Genomic DNA, 24777 nt, shown 5'->3' on the forward strand with positions numbered 1-24777 from the left:
CCAAAAGAGCAAAAATATTTAGTGCGAGAAATTACGGGCTTAGCGGTTAGGGGGTTAATAAACCTTTTTTATCTGACTCTATTGTTAGATAGGCCATCCATCAGATCTGGATAAGCTCCTAAATAAAAAAAAAAGGGGCCAATCAGATTTTAATTGTAAAATTTTTAACCTGCTTCACTGTTCTGAACTCTTTTCAAACTTTTTTTTTGTGCAACATGTGGGATTGTAAGTGTTAATATTTACATTGGTTGGGATGCCAACCAATGCAATGACCCTGATTTAATAAAGCTCTCCAAGGCTGGAGAGGATATACTTTTATCAGTGAAGCTGGGTGATCCAGCAAACCTGAAATGGATCTCGTCCAGGATTCAAGGATTTGCTAGAAAATATCAAATGACTGAAGAAACCCATTCCAGGTTTGCTGGATCACCCAGTTTGACAGCATATGTTTTTGGTTCATTGGCATCTATCTATTAGATTTGAGGAAGCAGCAACTGCAACCTCACCAGAAGTCTAAAATGAGTCCCGCTTTCTACTTTTCTAAAAAATACAGAGTACTCTTTTGTGAAAACAAAAAAAAAAAATAAAAAATAAAAAAAGGATTTGGGTTTGAAAGCAAAAATAATATATATTTATATATTATTAAGCTCTTTCCCCATTACTCATTAAAAATGATGCCATAGCCCATCACATCTATGAATTGCTAAATTGTAATTAATGGAACTTTTAAGGCAACAAAAAATACACCACATCATTAAAATGCCAGCAAACTTTGTTTTATAAAAAAAAAATTTAAAACCACATTACAATGTAACACAATAACATAATGACAATCATGAATATAAACAGCAGTTACAGCTGCAATTCAATTGTATATAACCTCCATGGTTTGATACATGTTCAATTCAACGCGTTTTGCAGATACTTGATACTTGGCATATGTATTCTTACTATATATTGGTGTATTACAGCCGTTTCCCTGCCATACAAGCTACTCTTAGCCTCTCTGCTATTCAAAATCATAAGTTAATGAAACCTCTAATCCGGAAAATTGGATATAAGACAGCTTGAAGGAGCTCTAGAAATTTCACCAATACACTTGGTCTCACCAACCAGACATTGCAAGCTGTACCTACCTCCGAAGAAGCCCTATTGAAGGCGAAATGCGTCAGAAAATCTTTAATTACCTACTATTTGGAGCTCACTTTTATAATTCATTAAGCAGTGATTGCTATCATATCTGTCAACACTCCTTTATAAAAATATTTGTCTAGTGGCTATAACTGGACCCAAGAACTGTTTTACAAATATATTTGCCTATACATCAAATATTCATATACTATATTGATTCACTTAGATGATTTGAGTTTGTGAAATAAACTAATCTGTTTTCCACAAAGCCCGCTTTATGTCTTTTCATTATTTATGTCTTATTTCTTCCCACCGCTCTTCTTCTGCTGCCTCTCTTTGTAGCTCTCTTCCATTTCACCTTAGAATCAAATTTAAGCTCCTGTGCTTTGCCTTCAAATCCCCCCACAGTTATTGTCCCACTTACCTTTCTGACCTGATAGAAAAATAAGAATGGCACCCAGCACACCAAGGGAATGGCACCATGGCACCCAGCATACTAAGGGAATGGTACCCAACGCACTAAGAATGGCACCCAGCACACTAATGGAATGGCTCCATGGCACCCAGAACACTAAGGGAATGGCACCCAATGCACACTAAGGGAATTGCACCCAACGCAGTAAAAGAATAGCACACCAATGGAATTACACCCAACACTCTAAAGGGGATGGCAGGAAGAAATAGCACCCAACACACCAAGATAATTGTACTTAATGCACTAAGCAAATGACACCCAGTCCAGTAAGGAAAATACACCCAGCCCACTAGGAGAATGGCACCAAATGTGCACCAAGGGGATGGCAAAATATAAATAACACAAAGCTCACTAAGGAAATGGCACCCAGCACACTAAGGGAACAGTATCCAATGCACAATAGGGGGATAGCAAAATAACACTCTAAAAATAAAAAGGTATTAGTATCCAACACACTAAGGCAATGGCACCCAATGCACTGACTAGACTAGACAGTTTCCAATGCACACCAAGATAATAGCACCCAGCAAACTAAGGGAATGGCACGAAGCACAGTAAGGGAATGCACATGTGTTGCACTGTGACACACAGAAACACACTGCAATGTATGGTCACTGGCATGCTTAAATGCATTAGCAGCCCATTTTTTTAATAAACCATGAAGATGAAAATATTACTGCAAAAAGAGTAACGCTACGTACACACTTCCAATTTTTATCGTTGGTAAACGAATGACAAACGGTCCTGCACGATATCTGCGAACGATTGTATAGCACCGATCCTGTACATACAGATAACGACACGATCGTTCAAAGATATTGTACACACGATAGATGCGATCATTTGAACGATACAAGAAGTGACGTGCACCACAGGAAGTGAGCGAACGTTCGTTCACCGCGCATGCTCAGACCATGGACGATCACTGAACGACCGTACACACGATAGATGGTCAACGATCGTCGTCCAATCCGATCCGCCGGTCCGGTCGTTCACTTCCAACGACTATCCTTGTTCGTCAGCGTCGTTGGTTACTTTTTTTACGAACGATTTTTGGCCAATCGGTCGTTCATTTCCAACGATAAAAATTGGAAGTGTGTACGCAGCTTAAGAGTAAAAAACCTTGGATTCCCTAAGAAGTTTTTATTTCAGTCTGAAATCACAATGGGGGAATTTCTTACACTTTCTGTAAAATAAATGGGAACGTGCCATTACCATCAAAACAGGAAACCAACAAAAGCAATTCCATAAATTCTATGTCTTCCTACATCTGAAAATGTTTTCATTTTTCCTGGTGTCCCAGAAAGACGCCCATTACAGCCTGCCCTGATGAAAGTTATAACTAAATGAAATGTAATGGCTTCAGTTGTGCTTTCATGAATGAACATAAAACATCATATCTTCAAAAAATCTGTTTCAGCATTTATCAACAGCCATTCCGGTGAGCTAATTCCATATATTTGGTTCTGTGAAAGCATCAAATTCCTTAGAGAGCATGTGACCGATTGCCTGGGCATTAGGTCACATGACCAGCCACCTAGGGATCAATGGTTTTGGCATCAGAGTTGTTTCTCACCTCTCACAGTTTTTATTTCATGATCATCACACTTCAAATTAATTTCCCAAGAAATGAGCACACAATGAAAAGCAAAACCAAAGTAACATGTAAAGCCTATCGAAACAAGATATGTCTAAACAGTCTATTTATAAAGCAGTGAATCCGACATTCACTCTCTGGAGGACCAACCTCCAAGGTCATGTGTTTTACAGTGAATGAGTCCCCACCTGAGAATGTTTAGTGTATGCAAGATTCACCACTTTATAAAAACTTCCTTATAAGGGATAATAAAATGAAGAGTTGGGGGTTGTAGGGGTATTTCAGCGTTCATATTGGGGTTTCCCAGCTTTATTATACATTAGCTAGTTGCCTTGGTCCTGGGTAATTACCAGTTAATAAATACCATGCCAGCTCTTATGATTTATTATTACCCGGCAGTTCGATAAAATTCAGCATTCAGTAGATTCTCAGATAATTTACATTTAATTCACAGGCTAAATAAATATTAATGAACATTCTCCACAGGTGACACGGCCTCGCCAAACATATCCTCCAAGAAACAAAGCCCAGCCACAACATTCTCATTGCTGGAGGTAAAGCAATGGCAATTCAGCAGATGTCTTTTTTTCTTCTCATCTGCGGAATAGAAATTGCATGTCAAAAGCCATCCGCTAAATTGCTGTCAATTCCTGCAGCGCTTTGGAAGGTGTATCGGAAAGGCAAAGAGGGTACGGAACGCTGCCATGGCGCTCTAAGAGGATTACCCAGACCTCAGATTCATTCCAAGTCTTATTTTTCACCGTCCTAACAGTCTGGCTGCATCTGTGAATCTAAAGGCAAAAAGGCTTTGTTTTTTTAGAAAGCAATTTGGTAAGCGATGATACAGCGCAGAGTGCAGGTATAGTTGGATCAGTTAAATAATCACAAAAGTGTTTCTGGATATAACAACCACAATATATGGAGTCAGTCCCTAAAATTAACACTATTTGCCCAAAAAATCTGCATGCTGCAAGGGCAACATATGGACAGGTGTGGACTGCTTAATCTCTATGGGCACTGAATGATCCTAGAATGTTCAGAACCGCCAACCCAATAGAGACTGATTGGCAACGGGTAGATATTGTCCACAAATTGCAAAGTTTCCAACCAGTCAAGGCAAATACAGTATTGAAGAGTCTGTCTCACCATTGAAATAGTCCTTAAATGTTCAGAACCACCAACCCAATTGAGGACACTGAATGGCAACATCTTGATTATGTGCACGTATTGCAAAGTTTCCAACCAGTCAAGGCTCCTGTATGCTGCAAGGGTAACATGTATATGGAAAGTTTCTTATACAATGATGGAAGAGCCTGTTTTGGCAATAATAGGGTCTCTGAGTGTTGGAGACAGGCGAGTCTTGCCCCCATGGGGAGAGATTCCAATCCGTGTATATGGTGTAAGGGCAATGGGTGTAGGAAGGCCATGTCTTTTATTCTGCAAATACAGTATGGAAGAGTCTGTTCAGCCATTGCAAAGGTCCCTAAATGTTCAGAACCACCAACCCAATAGAGGGGACTGATTGGAGACAGGTGGGTCTTGCATACATATGTAAGAGTTTCCAATCGGCCCCTGTATGCAGCAAGGGCCAGGTATGTGTGGACAGGTGGGAAGAGATTGTGGAAGCAGTAAAAGGGTTCAGAACCGGCACAGACAAATGGGAAAGTTTCCAATCAGTCCGGGGCTCCTTTGTACCACAAGGGAGGTAAATGTGTGGGGAGTGAATCTCTTACTATATAATACAGTAGTAGAGGAGCCCAGTTGGCCCTTGATCATTCACAATAGTTATTATTATTGTGAAGACTGGCCACAAATGGCAGTTTCCATTAAGTTAAGATTCCTGCTTTAAAAATGAACTTTTGGCTTGAGTTGGCTTTTAAATTAGTTGACTTGAAGGCGTTGATTCAGATGGGTTGCAATGGGTCACTGCACTTTGCACGTTATCAATGCTCCTCGCAATGTTGCACTCTATATACCAAGACATAAAAATTACCATGAAACCCTGAACAATCGGCTGTACCGGCATTCCGCTGACCTCTGTGCCACAAATAAATGAAATGAACCAAAATAAAAAACAGTCGGGTTCTCTGCTCCTTCTCCATCCTGACATTGTGTGCTCTTTCACATTGCAGAGTCAGGAATAAAATCCCAAATGGCAGCGGTGAGTAATCACTGGAGGTGCAGAACAATAGACCGGCATAGGAGGCACCTAACCAGCATTAGTCAATATTGGAGAGCCTAGCCAGGACAGCAAATTACAAAGCACATTTGCATTTCCATTGAAATGAGGTAGCAGAGTATTTAGGCATGCAGGAAAAGGCACAACGGCAGCATCCCTTTAAGACACGGCTCTCCTGATCTGGGAGAACGCTTTGCTTTTTGAGCATCATTTGGCTGTACCCTCGGAAGAAGACCCTCATATTGCACATTAAATTCACCAATTTCAGATTTCCCGGTGATCGGGTATTCTTTTTTACTGCACATACTAACCAAGTGATATACATGCTGGGGAATAATTTACAAAATACATTTGCCAACCGAACAGTTCCTTTAGTAAACCAATCCTACTGTTATACTACAGAACCCCCCCCCACTCTGCATGCATTATTATGTTACAATGTAACTCAGTAAACCGATTCAGTGCCAGATCAGTGCCAATAAGACCACAACCCTGCTAATATTTTATATCTTCATTTTCTCTCTTTGGATAAAGTGTGCACGACCATCCATCAGTTATTTATTGCTGTCTGTGTTCCCATTGGGGAGTTTCACCCTTTCTATTTGTCCTGCTGACCATTATCACAGAATGAAAACAGGGTCAAAATTTTAGGGTTGTCCCTATACCTTCCAGAAATGAGAATTCCCCTCACTTTGGGGGATATCCTCCAACTTCTCAGGAAACAAGAATACACAGATTGAAAGGAAAAACATTGCACGAAAGAACCCTTCCCCACCCTAAGAAAGTCTTTAACCGCTGTCCACCTACAAATTGATAATACCCCCCCCCCTCCGGCGCCTTTTATTAATTAGGGATTCTTCTTTTTTTTATTACCTAAACTGAGTCTCCACAATAAACTCCATATCCCTCCATCAAATACTTATCCTTTTTATTTCTACATTGAATGGATAGAAGTTTTATATTTACTGCCCCATGAGGAACTCTCCACTCCACTCTATTTAATCAGAGAAGGACGAGGATTTAATTAAAAATCAGAGTATCTGGGGAGCAGGAGATCGGAGAGAACTCAGCATGGGACCTGCACAATATTCCAGGCGTCACCATTTTCCTCATTATAAAGATAGAGAGGGAATCAGTTTGTCTCTTTAACTCGTTATCATTGGCACCATTGGTTCCTTGTGTTACCCTAATGGAGGGGGGCATTGGAGGGTTAATAACTAAACATTATGCAATCTCAGGATTTATTTCCCTCTATTTTCTGCATTCATTTTCCCCAGGATTTTGCATTGATGATTGGAGACTCACAGCTGTGTAAAGTTTTCTCCAGCTCATCTTAAAGATTCTCAATGGGTTTGTGGTGGCCGATCCATGGGGGACAATGATGACCCAGCTCCCTGAACCATTACTTCACAATCTGGGCCCCATGAATCCTGGCATTGTTATCCATATGTCCGCGCCATCTATTGACTGAAAACATTCTGTATATTCAGGAAGTCAGCTGACCTCAATATTTTGGGCACATAAAGTTGGTGAATCTAGACCTGACCAACTGAAGCAACCCCAGGTCATAACACTGCCCCCTACAGGCAGCCCAGGTCATAACTGTCACGTGATGTGGAGGTGAGAGAAACATCTATATGAAAATAGAAGGATAAAGACAAGGAACTAGGCCTCAAAAGGCAAGAGAGAGGGAAACGGTCACACCCTGAATGAACGGTCACACATGAATATCCCCTGAAGGTGGGAATACTCATACACCAGAACCTAGACCCTAGTAGTCCTGAATTGCCCTATGAATAGTGACTGGGCCTGAGACCAGACCCAGATGAACAAACCAGCATCTCCCTGAGGCCTAGTATCCATGAACACAAGAGAACAACAAAATACCAAGAGCAGTACAACTTATCTTAAATAGAAAATGGAGGTGCAGGAACTCTGGAGAGGACAACACACCAGCTCTTCCACATCCAAGCAGAAAATATCAACCGCATAGCATGAAGTGTGAGGCCAGACTAAATGGAGGAGCAGTAATGACCAGCAGCTGCACCTGATACAAGAGGTGGGGTCATTACAAACAACAACACAGAAACAACTAAAAACAAAGGGACTGTCAGATAACCTCACGTGTAGCCAATCTCCCAGATCTTCTAACCTCAGTCACGGGAGGGACCGTGACAATAACACTCCACAGGCACAAGACAATCCACAGGCTCCCCAGATCATAACACTGCCCCCACAGGCACCCACGATCATTACACTGCCTCCACAGACACTCCAGATCATAACACTGCTCCCACAGACAACCCAGGTCATAACACTGCCCCCACAGGTACCCCAGATCATAACACTGCCCCCTACAGGCACCCAAAATCATAACACTGCCCCCACAGACACCCCAGATCATAATACTGCCCCCACAGCCTCCCCAGATCATAACACTGCCCCTACAGGCACCCCAGATCATAGCACTGCCCCCTACAGGCACCCCAGGTCATAACACTGCCTCCACAGGCACCCCAGGTCATAACACTGCCCCCACAGGACAGGCACCCCAGGTCATAACACTGCCCCCACAGGGCACACCAGGTCATAACACTGCCTCCACAGGCACCCCAGGTCATAACACTGCCCCCACAGACACCACAGATCATATTACTGCCCCCACAGGCACCCCAGATCATAACACTGCCTCTAGAGGCACCCCAGATCATAACACTGCCCCCACAGACTCTCCATATCATGACACTGCCCCTTACATGCACCCCAGATCATAACACTGCCCCCTACAGGCACCCCAGATCATAACACTGCCTCCACAGACACCCCAGAAAATAATACTGCCTCTAGAGGCACCCCAGATGATAACAATGCCACCACAGATCATAACCCTGCCCTCACAGACTCCCCATATCATAATACTGCCCCCACAGACTCCCCAGATCATAATACTGCCCCCCACAGGCACCCCAGATAGTAACACCGCCCCCTATAGACACCCCAGATTACATTACTGCCCCCACAAGCACTCCAGAGTAAAAAACTGCACCCACAGGCACCCCAGATCATAGCACTGCCCCCCCCCCCCAGAACCTGGGACTTTTTTGGGCCAGGTGGTGTAGAATTAAGTGGCTCTTATGGACATAACCTGCACCCCATAGAGAATGAATGTAGGTCATAGTGAGTGGTTCAGTATTGCCCACTGCCATTAAGAACCAGGGCCGCAGTTGGGGCAACCAAGCAGCTAGCAAAGTACTGACCACTAGGAGCCACCTGAGAACGCCGTTCCCATCACCCATCTAAACTTTGTTAAAGTTGATGAAAAGCCTCATTGTATATCACAACTGCTGTAGTATTTGGATGTCAGTGCCGCTGACCTGCGTTAGCTACTTCCTGTCCACATGCACACGTACCAGCGTCTGCTGCACATCATGGAGCAGCGTCCTTATAGTGACAACGCAGGGGCATGTCTGTGCAATATGTGTCAGCATGACGGCATAAAGTCTCAGCTTTATATTCAATAAGGGTTTATGATCGGGCACAGTCACATGTTCCCCGGATAAATATCATTTAACAAACCTAACCGACGTGGCGGGGGTTCAGCATCCGTGTTATTAATGAAGACCCCATAATGCCGTCATTATTATTAGGGCGATCCCATACACAGAACGCTGAGCTGACCCAATCCATGTGCCAGAGGTAAATTGATCGCGATGTAATTAGCGGCCCTCGGGAATATCAAAGTACGCTCCCGGTTTAAAAGTCATAATTAATGGTGATGGGCCGCGCTCATTTATTAGCCTGGGATTTCCGTCTCTCTACAGAGGCTACAATTATCCTCAGACGGCTATTTTTATATCGTTATGGGCCGGAGTGCAGCCTTATGGCAACAGAGGCCCCGTATAAAGAACTGTGCGGGAGGCGGCTACTGCGGGCCCCTGGGGCTATGAAGGTCCTGAAATGACTCGGATACATTGCTGTAAATAGAGACACAGCTACAAATACAATACAGTTTATTAGAGCTCTCCAATACACTTTCATCACTGAAGCTGGGTGATCCAGTAATCCTGGAATGGATTCCTTAAAAGTCATTTGCTTTTCGCAAATGTTTTCAGTCCTGGGGCTGATCCATTCCAGGTTTGCTGGATTACCCAGCTTCACTGATAAAAATGTATCCTCTCCAGCCCCAGACAGCATTACTAAATCAGGCCCAATGTAACAGCATGGCAATACAAATCATACAAATAAAGAAAAGAAAGAGCAGCAGATGACTAATCAGGTCAGCTCTCTGCTTATTCTGCACCCTCCTCCAATCAGAATGAACCTTGACAAAGCATTTATATGCAGCCCATTTGATTGGCTCCCAGTTCTCCCTCTCCTTACTGCACCTTCAGTCTGCTTATTGGGTAAAAAAAAGCAGCAGATGATTAATTAGGTCACCTCTGTTTATTGTGCTCCGTCCTCCAATCAGCATGTTCTTTTTTTAGAATAGAAGCAGCCCACGTGATTGGTTCCCAGTCTTCCCTATATTTACTCTACCCCTTCTCCTCCAATCTGCCTATTGGATAGAAAAATAGCAGCATATATCCAACCAGGTCATCCCTCTGCTCATTCTGCTACCAATCAGCATGAGCCTTGACAGAATATTAGCATGCAGCAACCTTCATTGGTTCCCTGTGTTCCCTCCCGTCATCTACTTATTGGACAGAGAAATAGCAGCAGATGACCAATCACATCACCTCAGGCCTGTCCTACTCCCTCCTCCAATCAGCATGTTCCTTTGCCAGCATGTGTGCATGCAGCAATATGATTGGCTCCCAGTCTTCCCTCTTCCAGACAGAGGGCTGCTTTACCAGACAATTATTATATACAATATGTTATTGTTTATTAATGATTATAGAGCTGCACTACTGTGAGTCTTTCATATCAATTCAATCCAGAAATCACGATGAATCAACCCTTTACTGCCAATGCTGCCTTGTACATAGGAGCTCTACAGTCCGCAACTATAGGGTTTTATTCATAAATGTTTTCACCCAAGATTCACCCAACTGGTAACCAACACATTTTTCACAATTAAAATTCAATTAGAAAAAAATAAACGCTGATTCACACATTTCAAAATTGAATATTATGAACTATATGTCAATCCTGGATAAATATTGGGTGAATCTTGGGTGAAAACATGAATAAATGGAACCTTATGTGTATAATAACTAGAAATGATCTACACTCCGCTGCCCACAGATGGAAAATGATGGTGAGGAAGAGCCTGGCCCCGTTCCATGTGTTTGATCCGTATAACAATCCGTCCAGCGCTGTATAAATAAATGGTGTTTGCTGAGGATCTGCAGGCACATTGCACTGGCAAGTGCAGAAATTACCCAGAATGCTCCGCTCCGGACACCTAAAAATATAGATCATACATTTTATGGGATGATGAGGATTCACCGAGGACGACGACTTTTAGCGAGGAGAGGATTCACATACATTGTAAAGGTGAACACAACAGATTATACTCAGGATGGACTCAGCTAAGTGAACAGACTGATGGTAGGTCCAGTGACACGTGTGACCACCTTATAACTGAATATAGAGGCAAAGGCCACGCCCTCAACACGCCCCCATCTCTTGAAACGAATCAGGGCTGATTCCCATAATACTGCCCCTCCCCATTTCAATTACCCCTCCCCCACTTAACCACTCAAAAATTCCCTTTCACTTATACAAGTCCTTACTTGGGACTGCTGGTCAGCTTGGCCGGCTACAGGAAGTAGAAAAACTACCAATTTGGTGGAGTCAACAGATAATAAAACCACTTTATGGGTGGACTTGCATGGGGGGATTACTAACTTATTAGAGGAGGCTTACTAACATGCTATAGGTGGGATTTACTACCATGTTATGGGGGGCTTACTACCATGTTATGGGGGGCTTACTAACAGGTTATGGGGGGCTTACTAACAGGTTATGGGGGGCTTACTAACATGTTAAGGGTGGGTTACTAACATGTTATGGGGGGGCTTACTACCATGTTATGGGGGCTTACTAACATGTTATGGGGGGGCTTACTACCATGTTATGGGGGCTTACTAATATGTTATGGGGGGGCTTACTAACATGTTATGGGGGGGCTTACTAACATGTTATGGGAAGGCTTACTAACATGTTATGGGGGATTATTAACACATTATGGGGGGCTTACTAACATGGTATGGGGGGCTTACTAACATGTTATGGGGGGGCTTACTAACATGTTATGGGGGGCTTAGTACCAGGTTTTGGGGGGACTTACTAACATGTATGGGGGGGACTTACTAACATGTATGAGGGGACATACTAACATGCATGGGGGGGATTACTAACATGGTATGGGGGGGCTTACTAACATGTTATGGGGGGCTTAGTACCAGGTTTTGGGGGGACTTACTAACATGTATGGGGGGGATTACTAACATGGGTTGGGGGACTTAGCAATACTTTATTTCCAACATGTTATAAGGGATTTACTAGCACAGCATTATAGTTACAATTTTATCTGTTTTCCGCTTTTTCACCCTCCTGGCGGTTACCGGCCCTCACACTTCCTATAGATAATCCAATAAGAATTCAGATTCCGATACCATAAATCCTGACTTCTCACTCCGCAGACTCCCTGCCCAGACAGTGAGATGGCAGCGATCCCAGCTGACACATACATTTGCATCCTATCGAGTACCCGGAGTACCTGGAGTCTATTATGGGCTTCCGTGGCATGGTATCCCCTTAAATCCTGCAGCACCTCATGCCATGTATTATTAATTGGGCTTTGCAGGGATTTTGGAATTTATTGTTTCTTCCCGGGTGTCTATGAAAATTACTTAATATAAAAGTACTTTTCGTAATATTTGCTGGATTCCGGAATCGGAAGAATCCGCATGGAATGTTTCTACATTAAAGTGATACATTGATGATGGAGGTTTACCATAATAAAGGCAAAAAAATCATATTTGTCTTCTGTCTATTGTGTATAATGAGACCTCATAAATCCCTTCCATACTTTGCAGAGAAATCCTTAATGCCGGTGGCTACACTTCATGCTCCAATCAGAATATCATCATTTGTAGCCACACCGTTGTGCTGTACATAGCTGACACTGCAAATGTAACAGAGGGGCAGCTGTGACACATTTCACCCCCTAGAGGGAGCCAAATCAATAAGAACTTAATGGTTAGGACTTAAGCACCACTAGGGGGCAAAACATCAAGAAATAAGTGTATGAGGAGTTATGATGAGGGGTGTGGCTATTACTCAGCTCCGCCAGCACAGAGCACAGGAGGGGGAGGGCAGGAAGTAGCTTTTAAAAGGGTATTGGTAGGCACATGGTGAGAAATCGTATTGTGGGGGGCAAAATAAAAAGCTTTGAGCTATATCTATCTTACTCTACTATCATACTCTGCTGTAGTACCTTGTGTGTACAGGCTCTTGGAGTATCCTGTAGGAAATAAGTTCTGGCCAATTGAACCTGTTCATTTTTTTGGAGAGGATAGACACTAAGAAATGCTATCAGTATCTTATGTAAGGTGGGGAGGGGTGCTATTGATCCAGATTGGTTCTCAACCCGACCAATCAATTGTCCCCTCCAGAGGCCCTTAAAATCAGACTCCAAAAGCAGCTTTATTGGGCTGTGGGTGGTTCAGACTCTGAGCTCTCTCTATTCTATCAGCCGGTATGACTAGGCTCATCCATCATCCAACTTCCTCCATCGATCCGACCTATGAGTTGTGTGGATTTAAAGGTTCCCTCCAGTCACACATGACAAATTTTCATTAAAAACCCCTCGGGGGCCGGGGCTGCCTGCTGAGTGGCTCTGAATTTCACTTTCTCATTTATCATGCTCAGCGGCTAAATCTCGTCGGCTACCCATATCCTTATTTTCTAAATAGGATTGTGTAAAAAAAGAAAACTGGGTGGTCACTGGTTCTAAGCTCCGCCTATTTGTAGATAATGAGTCAAGGGTGGGAACATGTCAAAAATGAAAAAAGAAATTGGCAATAAAATCTTATCAGGGGCTTTGCAAATAGCTTAAAATTCAGCATAAAAAACATTTTTCATTAACATTTTTTGATTTACAAGAAAAGGAAATGGAAAATTTAATTTGTGCCATGTTCCCATCGAGCCCCTGACACCACCCATGAGCAATGTTGATGAGTATACAATGTTCAGGGGTTGATGACTTAAAAAATGTCTGAATTATACTTTAGTTTTAAATGATAAAAATATTAATGATGATGATAACATTCTTTGCACTTGGGACATGTTCCCAGCAATCCCACCCTAAAACCTCCCAGCCACGTTGGTGACAATACCATGTTCAGAGGATTTGTAATAAGCTTTACAATGCTGACAGACGGCTTTAAAAAATCTAATTTTTCTGAGCATACTTTATTTTGTTTAAAAAAAAAACAAAAAACGTACATCTTTCTTCACATGTGACATGTTCCTACAGGACACCTGACCCACCCACCAGCAAGTTTTGGTGACTATATTTCAGGGGCTTTGAATTAGCCTAAAAAGTTGGCAGGTAACTAATAAAATATATACTGATAACTAATAAAATAAAATAAATATAAAATATAAAATAAAATAACTAATAAAAAAACTATACTTTAGCTCTAAATTAACAAAATTATATATTTTTAAAGAACAACTTTCACTTGGGGTATGTTCCCACCAATTCCACTCTTAACATTTCCAGCCATGTTGGTGACAATACAAATGCCGTAAATGACCCCCATTATGTCTTCTCTGTGCTCTCCCTTGTAAGTCAGACACACAGTTAGACATACTAAGAGCACCAATAAATATGTTGATTAGGAAAATATGAGACAGCGAAAAACAAATAAATGAATATGTATGCTTTACAGTCATTACTCACGATGGCGAATCATTGAAAAGATAGGTCACTTCCCCTTTAAATACCAGTAAACCTGCAGCTGTAGCATGCAAACTGGAGTTGTATGCAAATTTACACCTGTGTGAGACACCTGCTCTGCAAACAAACTCAGCGCAGCTTTGACAGGGGGTCACAGAGACGCAGCTGGCTGAAAGGTGTGTTGCTGCAGAGCTTGCTGGGCTTTGTAGTGCCACAAGTTGGGCTGGGGTTTTGGGGGAAACAAAGCGTTTCTTAACGTCATCTTGTCAGCAAAGCTCAGGGGTAAAATGATCCCAGCTGATGCCTACAGCAATTAGATGTCTCCTAATAAGTTGCCTACAGTTGCCAATTTCCTAAAGCAGAAATTAGAAGCCAAACATATTAAAATAAAAATGAAAAGTCCACAAAAAGATAAAATGAGGAGCTTTTTTCGGCAATATTTCTTTTATGCCAAGGAATTTTACTTGCACTACTCTTTTCTGCCTCTAGATGTCCTCAGTCTGATGAGACAAATTGTTCATTTACTGGCTCTGAGCCCAGGTTGGCTCCATCCCATTCTTGGCATATGACTGGTCAAGGAAAGAAGAAGCAGCAATGTGATGAGCTCATCTCCTGGGCATTTTATTTTCTTTTCCTATCAGCTTGTTGTGTTAGTGCCTGAACTGATTGGTTCTTTGTACTGCTTCTTTCTTTCCTCTTTCAGCCCAGCTGTACATAGACTGCAAAAGGCTGACACCAGGTAAAATATAGGTAGTTATACTGTAAAAAATGTCAAATTTATAATTACAGATCAATCTGTAGTGTAATGTACATGGCATTCCATGTACCCACAGCAACCACCAACCTACAGGGCACTGCCAACCCTATTGCCTGGTGATATTTACCAGCCATTGGAAACATTGTGTACATTAGTAACCAGTTGAAAACAAGTTGATAATGTTAACAACAGGCAGTTTTCTCATTGGCTGGTAATTGTTTGAAGCGGTACAGCCCCTAACAAGCTCCAACCAATGAGAACGCTGTCTGTTATGTACATTAGCAACCCAGCTCCTGCCAGTTATTAAGTACATGGCGGAAAGAGCTCATCACAAAGTTTAGGAACCAAAGGGTCAGAATGAAATGAAGTGAGGTACCACAAGTACAAGACTGTTCTTTAGGGACACATCACGAAGGATGATATTACCATTTTGGACAAGCCATCCCTTCCCCCACTGGGGCAATACTTACCTTCAGTCTCCATCTATCAACCTCCACAGAGCAGCCCGGGTTAAATCGAATTACACCTTTAAAAATTTCCCAAAAAAATCACATCATCGCCTCCACAGCATTTTGTTAATATGATGAAATTTTGCCAAAATTTTTACAATTTTACCAAAATTTCAGCAAAACGAAAACTCTCGCTTTCGCTCATCCCTAATGGTTGTCACTAATGGTTATTGGAGGTTGTTATCATTTTATGATGCAATTTTTATTGTTGGGGGTATTACGGTTAAGGAACCACAAGTGCCAGCATTCCCTGTCCTTTATCCATGTCATGGAATCATCTTGCCTGCCTACATGGAAGATTTGTAGTGGCACAGCATTAACCCTTTGTTTTCTGCTGCTGTGCCAAAAACATCAATTTAATGCACAATGTATGACGCACTACGTTAACCCCGTGCCACAAAATTATTTTGTTTTAAATCTAAATACAATTCAGACGTATGTGTGTTTTTTTTCCCACACAACCAAAAATCACCCTAAAAATTCTGCACCAACGAGTGAAGAAATTGGGCACAACAGGATGAGTAATGGCACCATTGTGTGCGACCAGTCACAATAGGAGATTGTACAATCAGACTGACGGCCTTAGCCTTTGATTTGAACAACCGAATATGGACAAAGCAACCTACACTCTTTAAGAAGAACTACAAGTGCCATGGACATATATGCAATACTAGGGGTCCCAGGACACCAGCTGCTCCTCTACAGGAACCTCAAGTCCCATCAAGTACAGATATATCAAAGAGATCATTAGGGGTCCCCAGGCACCTATTGCTCCTGTTTATTAACTACAGATCCCAGCATGGCCAACTTCTTAGACACCGATAGCACCACTAGGATTCCTAGGACACCCGCTGGTCCTCTACAGGAACTACAAGTCTCAGCATGCCCCCCACAAAGACTAATAATGGCATCATAATGGGTAACCTGTATTTATAAAAAAACATTTAAAGGGCACCTACTGCTTCTGTTCATTAACTACAAGTCCCAGCATGGCCACCTTCTCAGACATTGATGGCACCACTAGTGTTCCCAGGACACCTGCCACTCCTCTACAGGAACCACAAGTCTCAGCATGCCCCCCCCCCCCCCCCACACACACACACACACAGCCTTTTCATGGCACCATAAAGGGTCACATGTATATTAAAAACACTATTAAAGGGCGCCTGTTTATTAACTACAGTTCCCAGCATGGTCACCTTCTTAGACACTGATAGCACCACTAGGATTCCTAGGACACCCGCTGCTCCTCTACAGGAACTACAAGTCTCAGCATGGCCACCTGACACTATAAAGGGTAACATGTATATTTAAAACACCATTAAAAGCCCTATGGCACCTGCTGCTCCTCTAGGAACTACAAGTCTCAGCATGGCCACCTGCTCAGACTATTAATGGCACATAAAAGGTAACATGTATATATAAAACACCATTAAAAGCCCAGCATATATGGATATCTAGAAAACACTATTAGTGATCCTATGGCACCTGGTGCCCCAGTACAGGAACTACAAGTCTCAGCACTGGCACCTGACACTATAAAAAGTAACATGTATATATAAAACACCATTAATGTCCCAGCATATATGGATATTTAGTAAACACTATTATTGATCCTAGGGCACCTACTGCTCCTGTACAGGAACTACAAATCCCAGCATGCCAGCACACCTGTGATCTGTAGTTCCCCCCCAGATCCTATGGCACCTGAAGAAGTAACATTGTATCTGAGATTTCCTTGTGAAACAATCTCCAAACTCTCCCTCCTCTCTTAAGTTTGTCATCTCCAAAAACTGCTCCCAATTTGTATTTTTGGTAAAGGTGCACAGCCCGATGCTCAATAAGCAAAGCATGGAGGGATGCTGCGATCATTGCCTATGGACTCACCAGTGAGCTGATCATACGATCCATCCAGATCCCTGGAATCAGAAAGGTTGGCTCTCCTTCCCTTCCCTCTCATATTCGCTGCTCCCTCACCTCCCAGCCCTGGGAAGAGATTCAGCTTCTTCAGATGTGACAGGTGCACAAAGATAGATCCAGGGGCCAGGCTGTGCGCAATTCCCAAAGCCAGGATAATTGGAGAATGTGCAGAGATCTGTGTGTGTGCGATCCTGGATCTGTGTATTGTGAGATCTCCTCCACCATCAGATCTAGTCCAGGGATGGCTGGAGGCGGAGTGATGCTCCCATAATATTCATTTCCCATCCATGAAACCTGCTTTCACCTCCTGCTGCGAATCCCACACCAAGCCTCTGTCAATCTCCATGTAGCATGCAGGCAGATCCCTCTCACATTCTGGGGGGGGCTCTTACTTCTCCTCTTCCTTTTAATATCTTGGAATAAGTTTGAAGCTTCACAGATGTGCGGGGAGTCTGCCAATAACACAAAGGGATCATAGGGGGAGGGTGGCACTTGTTACAATTTATGGTTTGCAATTGTTTAATCTTAATCTGTTGCATTTTTCTGGTGCACAAGGATAAAATGTGATTTATAGAAAATGTCATGGCTGCTGTTTGGAATGCTTTCCCCTAAAGGGGGTCAAACTCTGGCCCGCGGGCCAAATCTGGCCCCCATTGTCCTTTTTTTTTGGGGGGGCCCCCAAAGGAATCCTAAATATGAATTGCAACTGCAATGAAGTAGCACCGCTACTACAATTCCCGGTATCAATCGGGTCTGCAGACCAGCGGTCTCTCTGCCTATGTGTGGCCCCGCATTGGACTGTTTTATAGACGCAAGTAATACTGGGAATTGTAGAAGCGGCATCACTCGTGTCTATAAATCAGCGGCCTTTCTGTCTATGTGTGGCCCCATTGGACTATTTTTTAGATGCAAGTAATGCTGGGAATTGTAGTAGCGGTATAACGCGCGTCTATAGACCAGCGGCCTCTCTGTCTATGCCTGGCCCCGCATTGGACTGTTTTATAGACGCAAGTAATGCTGGGAATTGTAGTAGTAGTAGCGGCATCACTCGTGTCTATAGATCAGCGTCCTCTCTGCCCATGCCTGGCCCCGCATTGGACTGTTTTCTTGACGCAGGGAATTGTAGTAGCGGTGCTATTTTAGTTTCAAGTTTATCCCGCGACTTTGTCTAAATTTTTAATTTTGGCTCATTGTGTATTTAGGTTTGACACCCCTGCTTTACCCATTAGAAATATTGGGGTCAGGGGGTTGGGATTATGCCCCCTTTTTTCTCTTTTTGCGCATTTTTGTGAGCAAACCTTGCTTAGTTGGTTAAAAGTTTTGGTATTCATTGTTTTTTTATAGGAGTCCTGCTTGTTTTTGGAAGAGGTAAAATGTTGGATAGGTGTTGGCTCATACATATGTTTGGCACATTCCCACCTAGCACGTTGATCAGCTCGGGCTAAAGGGCCCATTCACATTTCATCTGGTAAGTCTGTGTTTTTTCAGTGTGGGCTCATTCACACCTGGCGCATTCAGCTGCATTGATCAGCGCAGGTTTAATGCACATGGGCACATTCACACCTAGTTCACTGATCAGCGCAGGCTCAACGCTGATGGGCCTATTATTTTTACACTAAACGTGCTAGGTTGCGTTGATCAGTGCAGGTCAGCTTTTGGATTCATTCACACCTAATGCATTAAATTGCATTATTCAGCGCAGGCTCAGTGCAGATAGGCACATTCACATCCAGTGAGTTCAGCTGCATTGATTACCTAATGCATTGTTCAATACAGAAATGGGCTCATTTACACATTATCAATGCCGGTTCAACGCAGGCTCATTTACACCAAACGTGCTAGGTTGCGTTGACCACTGCAGGCTCAAACTATGGACTCTTTCCCACCTCATGCATTAAGTTGCATTGATCATAATTGATACCATAGCTGTATTTAAGCATGGTTCCCACCAAAGCATTATGCCAGCATGCAATGGGCCACAAGCCACTTCCTGTCATCATGCACTTACTCCAGGGTCTGCTGCACATTATTGCTCTGGAGTGCCCTCTAGTGGTCATCTGTAGAATAAGCAGTAAATAGGCTCTATTGCTAAACAACTGCTGCTGAAAATTTGATATTCTACAATTCTTAAGCCTGTTGACCTGAAAACAACTGTAACATTTTAATGGTATTGCTGTTTGAGTGATCAGCTAGGCGTTTTATTGTGCACTTTCCATTTGTACAAGACGCTGGAAGCAAACACTGAGGATTCCATGCACATTCCAAGCCATTGTTTTATCAATAATCAGAATAAAGTTTTTTATATTTTTGTCCGGTGTGATTCAATATTGAAATTTTGGGACTTTAAATACAAATTTGCAACTCTCCCCCTAGTGGCCACTTGTGGAATTAGTAAACCGACCACACCGCCAAGTATCCAAAGCTTTTTATTTTATTTTATTGTGAATGTGATGCAGAATGGGTAATCTCCTGTTCATGTTTTTTTTCTATTACACACAACTAGATCTTCATCTGAATTGGCAGATTTGATCAATATCCAGCTATTGATCAATCAAAAGTCCCAAAAACTTCACCAAGATCACCAATCGTTCTCAATGAAAGATGTCCTGTTTATTCCTGTTATGGGGACAACGCCTATCTGGGTGATCCTGCCATGAGGATCCTTGTTTTGGCACTTACTTTTTTTAGGGTGACAACGCCATGTCCATTTCCCCTAATTATCCACAGAGTTGTCACCAGTCACACAGGCTTTCAGTGGAGACAAGTCATGGATTACACAAATATGGCTAAGAATATAATTAGGAAAATGTCATCCATGGCCAGAGATGAGTTGGCTACAAAATAAATGCAGAAAAGAGGGAAGCGCTGCTCATAGGAACCGGAATCCGCAGCTGCAATCTATTCATACCAAGCTGTGTATTTAATAAGGAATAAAAAGGAAAATCCTGGAAGTGGAACTTGATTGACATCTATAATGAGCAAATCTTCCGATTCAAACCGCCGGAATGACTGAAAGAGGGAAAAATGGATTTTTACATAAATTCTGGCGGTGAGAAAACCACAAACTGATCGTTATGTCTAATTGTACTGACATTGTGAATCTGGGTCTGCTGAAGAGCAAAAGTGGGTGACGATTACCCCCAATTTGTGCCGGCATTATGGGGACCAGATTCTTAATGGTATCATGGACTTTATAGGGAGAGAACTTGTATCAGAGGGCAGGTTGCAGCTGTTTCAAGAGGCAAATTGTCTTCCTGGAGATAAAAAAAGGAAAGCAGAGCCGGTAAAGTGAATGGGGACTCCTTTGAAACTGTGGTGTGGCATCCAGTAGGCGCTGCCATGTTGTCTATAGATGTTTACATAACTTAGGGGTTTGCACATTTCTTGTTCCTTACTCTACTTTAAGCTGATGCAAAAAATCCCTACCTTTGGCCTACCCTGGATTTATTCAATTTAGAATAAAATAAAATAATAAATAATAATTATAGAATACAATAAAAAAAAAAAGACTTAGCTACACATTGTTTGCACTTATTTTAGCGCAAAGAAATACTCTACCAATTTATTCCCTAAATTTCAGCTAGAGCTACTGAGCTCTGTATACAATACGTCAGAAAGAGAAACGGGAAAGCATGTGAAAAGAAGTCTAGTGCACCATTTGCTGGCTGAATAAAGTAATGCAAGCAATTCACAAGTAATGCTTTAATTTTATGATAGATTTGTGATCCCTTCTACTTTTCTACTTTTAATCCTGACCATAACAATAAAATATTTACAGAACCAATTTATTTTCCTTATCTGACTATCTGAAGACTTTTGATCCAGATCAGTGATTTTTAAGTGTTCCCGTATTTAAAGTTGCCTTCCTTTTCAGGGATTTTAGGGTCAAGAAAGAAACCACAGAGACCAATTTTAGAACAAGAAGTGTGTTGGATTCTCAGTAGTTTTCTGTATCTCTCGTTGGCGATTCCGGAGCTTTCCCTGCCTATGCCTATCTATGGCCTCATCTGCCAAATCTGGAACAACCAATAAGTAATGGTGACAGTAGAAGCAAAAAAAATAGGTTGGGGTCACAATTGCACACTTGCTTGATTTCTTCTGATTTACACATTGGCTAAGGGGTGTGACAACTGCACCACTTCCTGGGATCACCCATATCCGGGGGTCACATGACTTACCCCCCTTATTTCAGGCACCCGCCATACTTTAATATAACAAATTTTGGATGAATTAGGGAATTTGCTTAATTCATTAAATGCACCAATCCGGCCTGTGAATATTTTGCACCGAGCTGTGCAGATCTGAAGAACTTTGCGGCGTTCCAATTATATCCGAGTTATTGGTCTCTTTCTTCAGAGGAGAATAGACCGGGGAAAGGATTTCCGTTGGCTTTGTCTGGAGTCACACAAGTCCTATGGGAGACCGTTTGATGATGTTGGGGACGGCGCGCCGTGTCACTGAGGACTAGTTAAACACTGCCCTTTATAAAGATGTCACTGAGGACAACTGAAAACAGACGCTAATGATTCACCTGCAATACGAGACTGCAAAGTATCAGAGTCTTCCGGGACAGTTTTGTTTTCTGATAAAAATAATTCGCAGAGCAGCAGGTTTTGTTTATTCGCAGGGTTGTTGTCTCTGGAAAGAGGTGAAAGTTGCTGCTTGTCCAGCCAATAAACACACTTCTTGTCCGAGGGTGACAACATTCACTCTGTGCTATACCTATAGCGCAGCAGTGTTGTCACCCTAGAAAAGGAAGTGTGTGGAATGCAATGAATGAAAGGAGCGGGAAAGGGGCAGTCAGGCTCCTTCCTCACCTACCCTGATTGTCCATGGCCCATCCCTTTCATTTATTGTATTTCAGGCTGTAGCAAGTCATAGATGAGGAGGATATTCAGCAGTATCTGGCTCCTCCCTCCCAGCCTGCCAGGCCCCACCCCTTACATTCATTGGATTTTTATTCTGGCAATCATAGAGGCTCAGCATCACACATGATGCATTACCACACCTTCTTATTTTCAGGAAGCCATGTGCAACACCTACAAGCCCCTCCCATAATTCATTACCTGTTTGCATTGCATAGAGAAGGACAGTGGCCCCATGCTAACATCTAAAATAAGGTATATGATGAAATACCAAAGCTTGTGATATTGAGGGCAGTAACAAATGAACCAGCGAGGGCAAAATATAAGAAATCTGAACCTTGGATTAAATTCTTCTCATTCTTTTTGGCCAGCTGGATAGGGTAGGATTGGACCCGTAGCAGCATCAAGCGATGCCGCGTGGCTCCTGTAGGTGGCACCTAGGCTGCCCACACCACATTCCCCCTTCTTTGAGCAGATATGACATCTAGTGGTTGTCTGTGGTACTGAACGGCTCACTGGCACCCCCATTCACTCTCTAGTGCAGGGGTGGGCAAACGTTTTTAGTCAGGGGCCACAATCTGAAAAAAAAAATTGCCAGAGGGACCGGGTCGATGGTGGAGTGGGTGGGGTTATCTCCTATCGTAGATCTGAGCCTGTTATGGAGTCACTGCACACAACCCGCCCACTTTCCTATTGAAGGCCCAGATATGGGGGATTTGTTCCGCGGCTCTGGCCGGTGCGCCCAGCGGGGTCCTTCTCCTGACCCTGCTCAGGGTGGCACCGGCCAGAGCCTCGGAACTTCCAAAGGCCCGGAGAAACATCCCCATTGGGCCTTATATGGCCCGCGGGCCGTAGTTTGCCCATATCTGTTCTAGTGTCTTCCCCAAGGCAGCGGTTCACTGGCAGGAAGCCGAAACTGTGCTGCAACCCTTCTACTAGTCTAAAGGTGGCGCTGTCCTTTAAGGATATAGGAGGCAAGTATTGCCAGGAGGGTAAAAATTTTTGTACGCTTTATACCCCTGGGCATGAACATCTATCACCAGACCTGTTTTTTCCCACGCCCAGTCCGCCGCTCTGCCGCTTTAAGATCTCGCCAGGCCTTATGTAACATAATTGTAGACAAAATTTCTCTGGGAGAAGCGAATGTCACAGCAAATCTTACTATCATTTTACATTCACTGCTCTATTTTTATCTCTCCGTACTCTCTCTTCCTTTCTCTGCGGCTGTGAATCATTTATATCAGACGGATTATGAAATGTATATTCATTGTAGCCAAGGATAATGTTTTAATTAGAAGATGCTTGAGCCGTGTGAACGGACCGAACCCCTCACATCGTTAATGGCCGTCATGTATAGACCTAAATACGTTTTAAAGGAAAACTCTGCTTTTCCTATAGCTTGACAAGTTATGAAATCGCTTCAGTTTTGTACAGATGAGTCACCGACCTGCGCTGGTTCAAAGCATCTAAAAAAAACCCAAATCTTAAAAAAATTATTTTTATTATTTTATTATTCTTTATTATTAAACAGTTTTTTTCTAACGCCAACATATTATGCAGCGCTGTACAATAAATAGGGGTTGCAAACGACAGACAGATACAGTGACACAGGAGGAGGAGAGGACCTTGCCCCGAAGAGCTTACAATCTAAAAGATGGAATGTAATGAATGGGGTGAAAGTCACAACGGGCAGCCATGCAGGTGTCTATGCGTTGCAATATAACGCAGGGCTAGCACATCTGTTATAGTGTGAGCAAAGCTGAAATGTAATCAGTCACCGGCTAATGCTGATCCATAAATAGTGCAAAAGCTCTAAGCTGGGGCAATCCACTGATTTCCATATGCAGGTGTCACCGGGAAAGTCTCAGCTGCCAATTCATTCCTACCTACTTCCTGTCCTAGTGACACTTTGACTCTTTTACCTTTTTGACTTGTGACAAAGTAACAATTAGAGGTGCTGACAACACAAGAATTCTGACTTTTGAAGTTGAATCAGATTGGATCAGCAGGGAAATCTGACTGGAGACAGAATTAGTACCTGTACTATACTTGTCAATGACAGTTATAGTACAGAAGAGCCAGAGGAGTTATAGTACAGAAGAAATGGCTGTTGGACGATGTCGTCCAATGATGTCATTGTTTGGTGGCATCCAGTACAGTTAATAGTGATGGTCAGATAGAGCTTGGAATATAAGTAATCCGAGTTCCTATCTGACATTATTATACCTGTGAAGCTTTAAGCATTTCCATAATTACACTTTAAATAACTTAATATATGGAAATGCTTCCAAACAATTTTGCTTTCTAACCAATCAGCTCTGTGATTGCAGAGCTGAGTAACAGCCACACCCTTTCAGCTTTGTAATTGCAGAGCTGAGTAACAGCCACACCCCTTCAGCTTTGTGATTGCAGAGCTGAGTAACAGCCACACCC

At 42.7% G+C, this 24777-nt stretch overlaps 1 protein-coding gene across 2 annotated transcripts in view; it reads right to left on the reverse strand.

Moving 5' to 3' along the window:
* The window catches only part of KCNIP2 (potassium voltage-gated channel interacting protein 2), a 229838-nt gene extending 211981 nt beyond the window's left edge, over positions 1-17857 (reverse strand). Inside the window, exon 1 of one of the 2 annotated variants that reach the window (XM_072424466.1) lies at positions 17447-17857. In XM_072424466.1, coding sequence (XP_072280567.1) covers positions 17447-17519 — 73 coding nt within the window. In that variant the 5' untranslated portion in view covers positions 17520-17857. The remainder of the gene's footprint in view (positions 1-17446) is intronic. The other variant, XM_072424468.1, reaches the window with a different exon arrangement.
* Between the last annotated feature and the right edge of the window lie 6920 nt (positions 17858-24777).

This window comes from Pyxicephalus adspersus, chromosome 10 (genome assembly GCF_032062135.1).
Source record: "Pyxicephalus adspersus chromosome 10, UCB_Pads_2.0, whole genome shotgun sequence".
NCBI classification, from domain to species: Eukaryota; Metazoa; Chordata; class Amphibia; order Anura; family Pyxicephalidae; genus Pyxicephalus; species Pyxicephalus adspersus.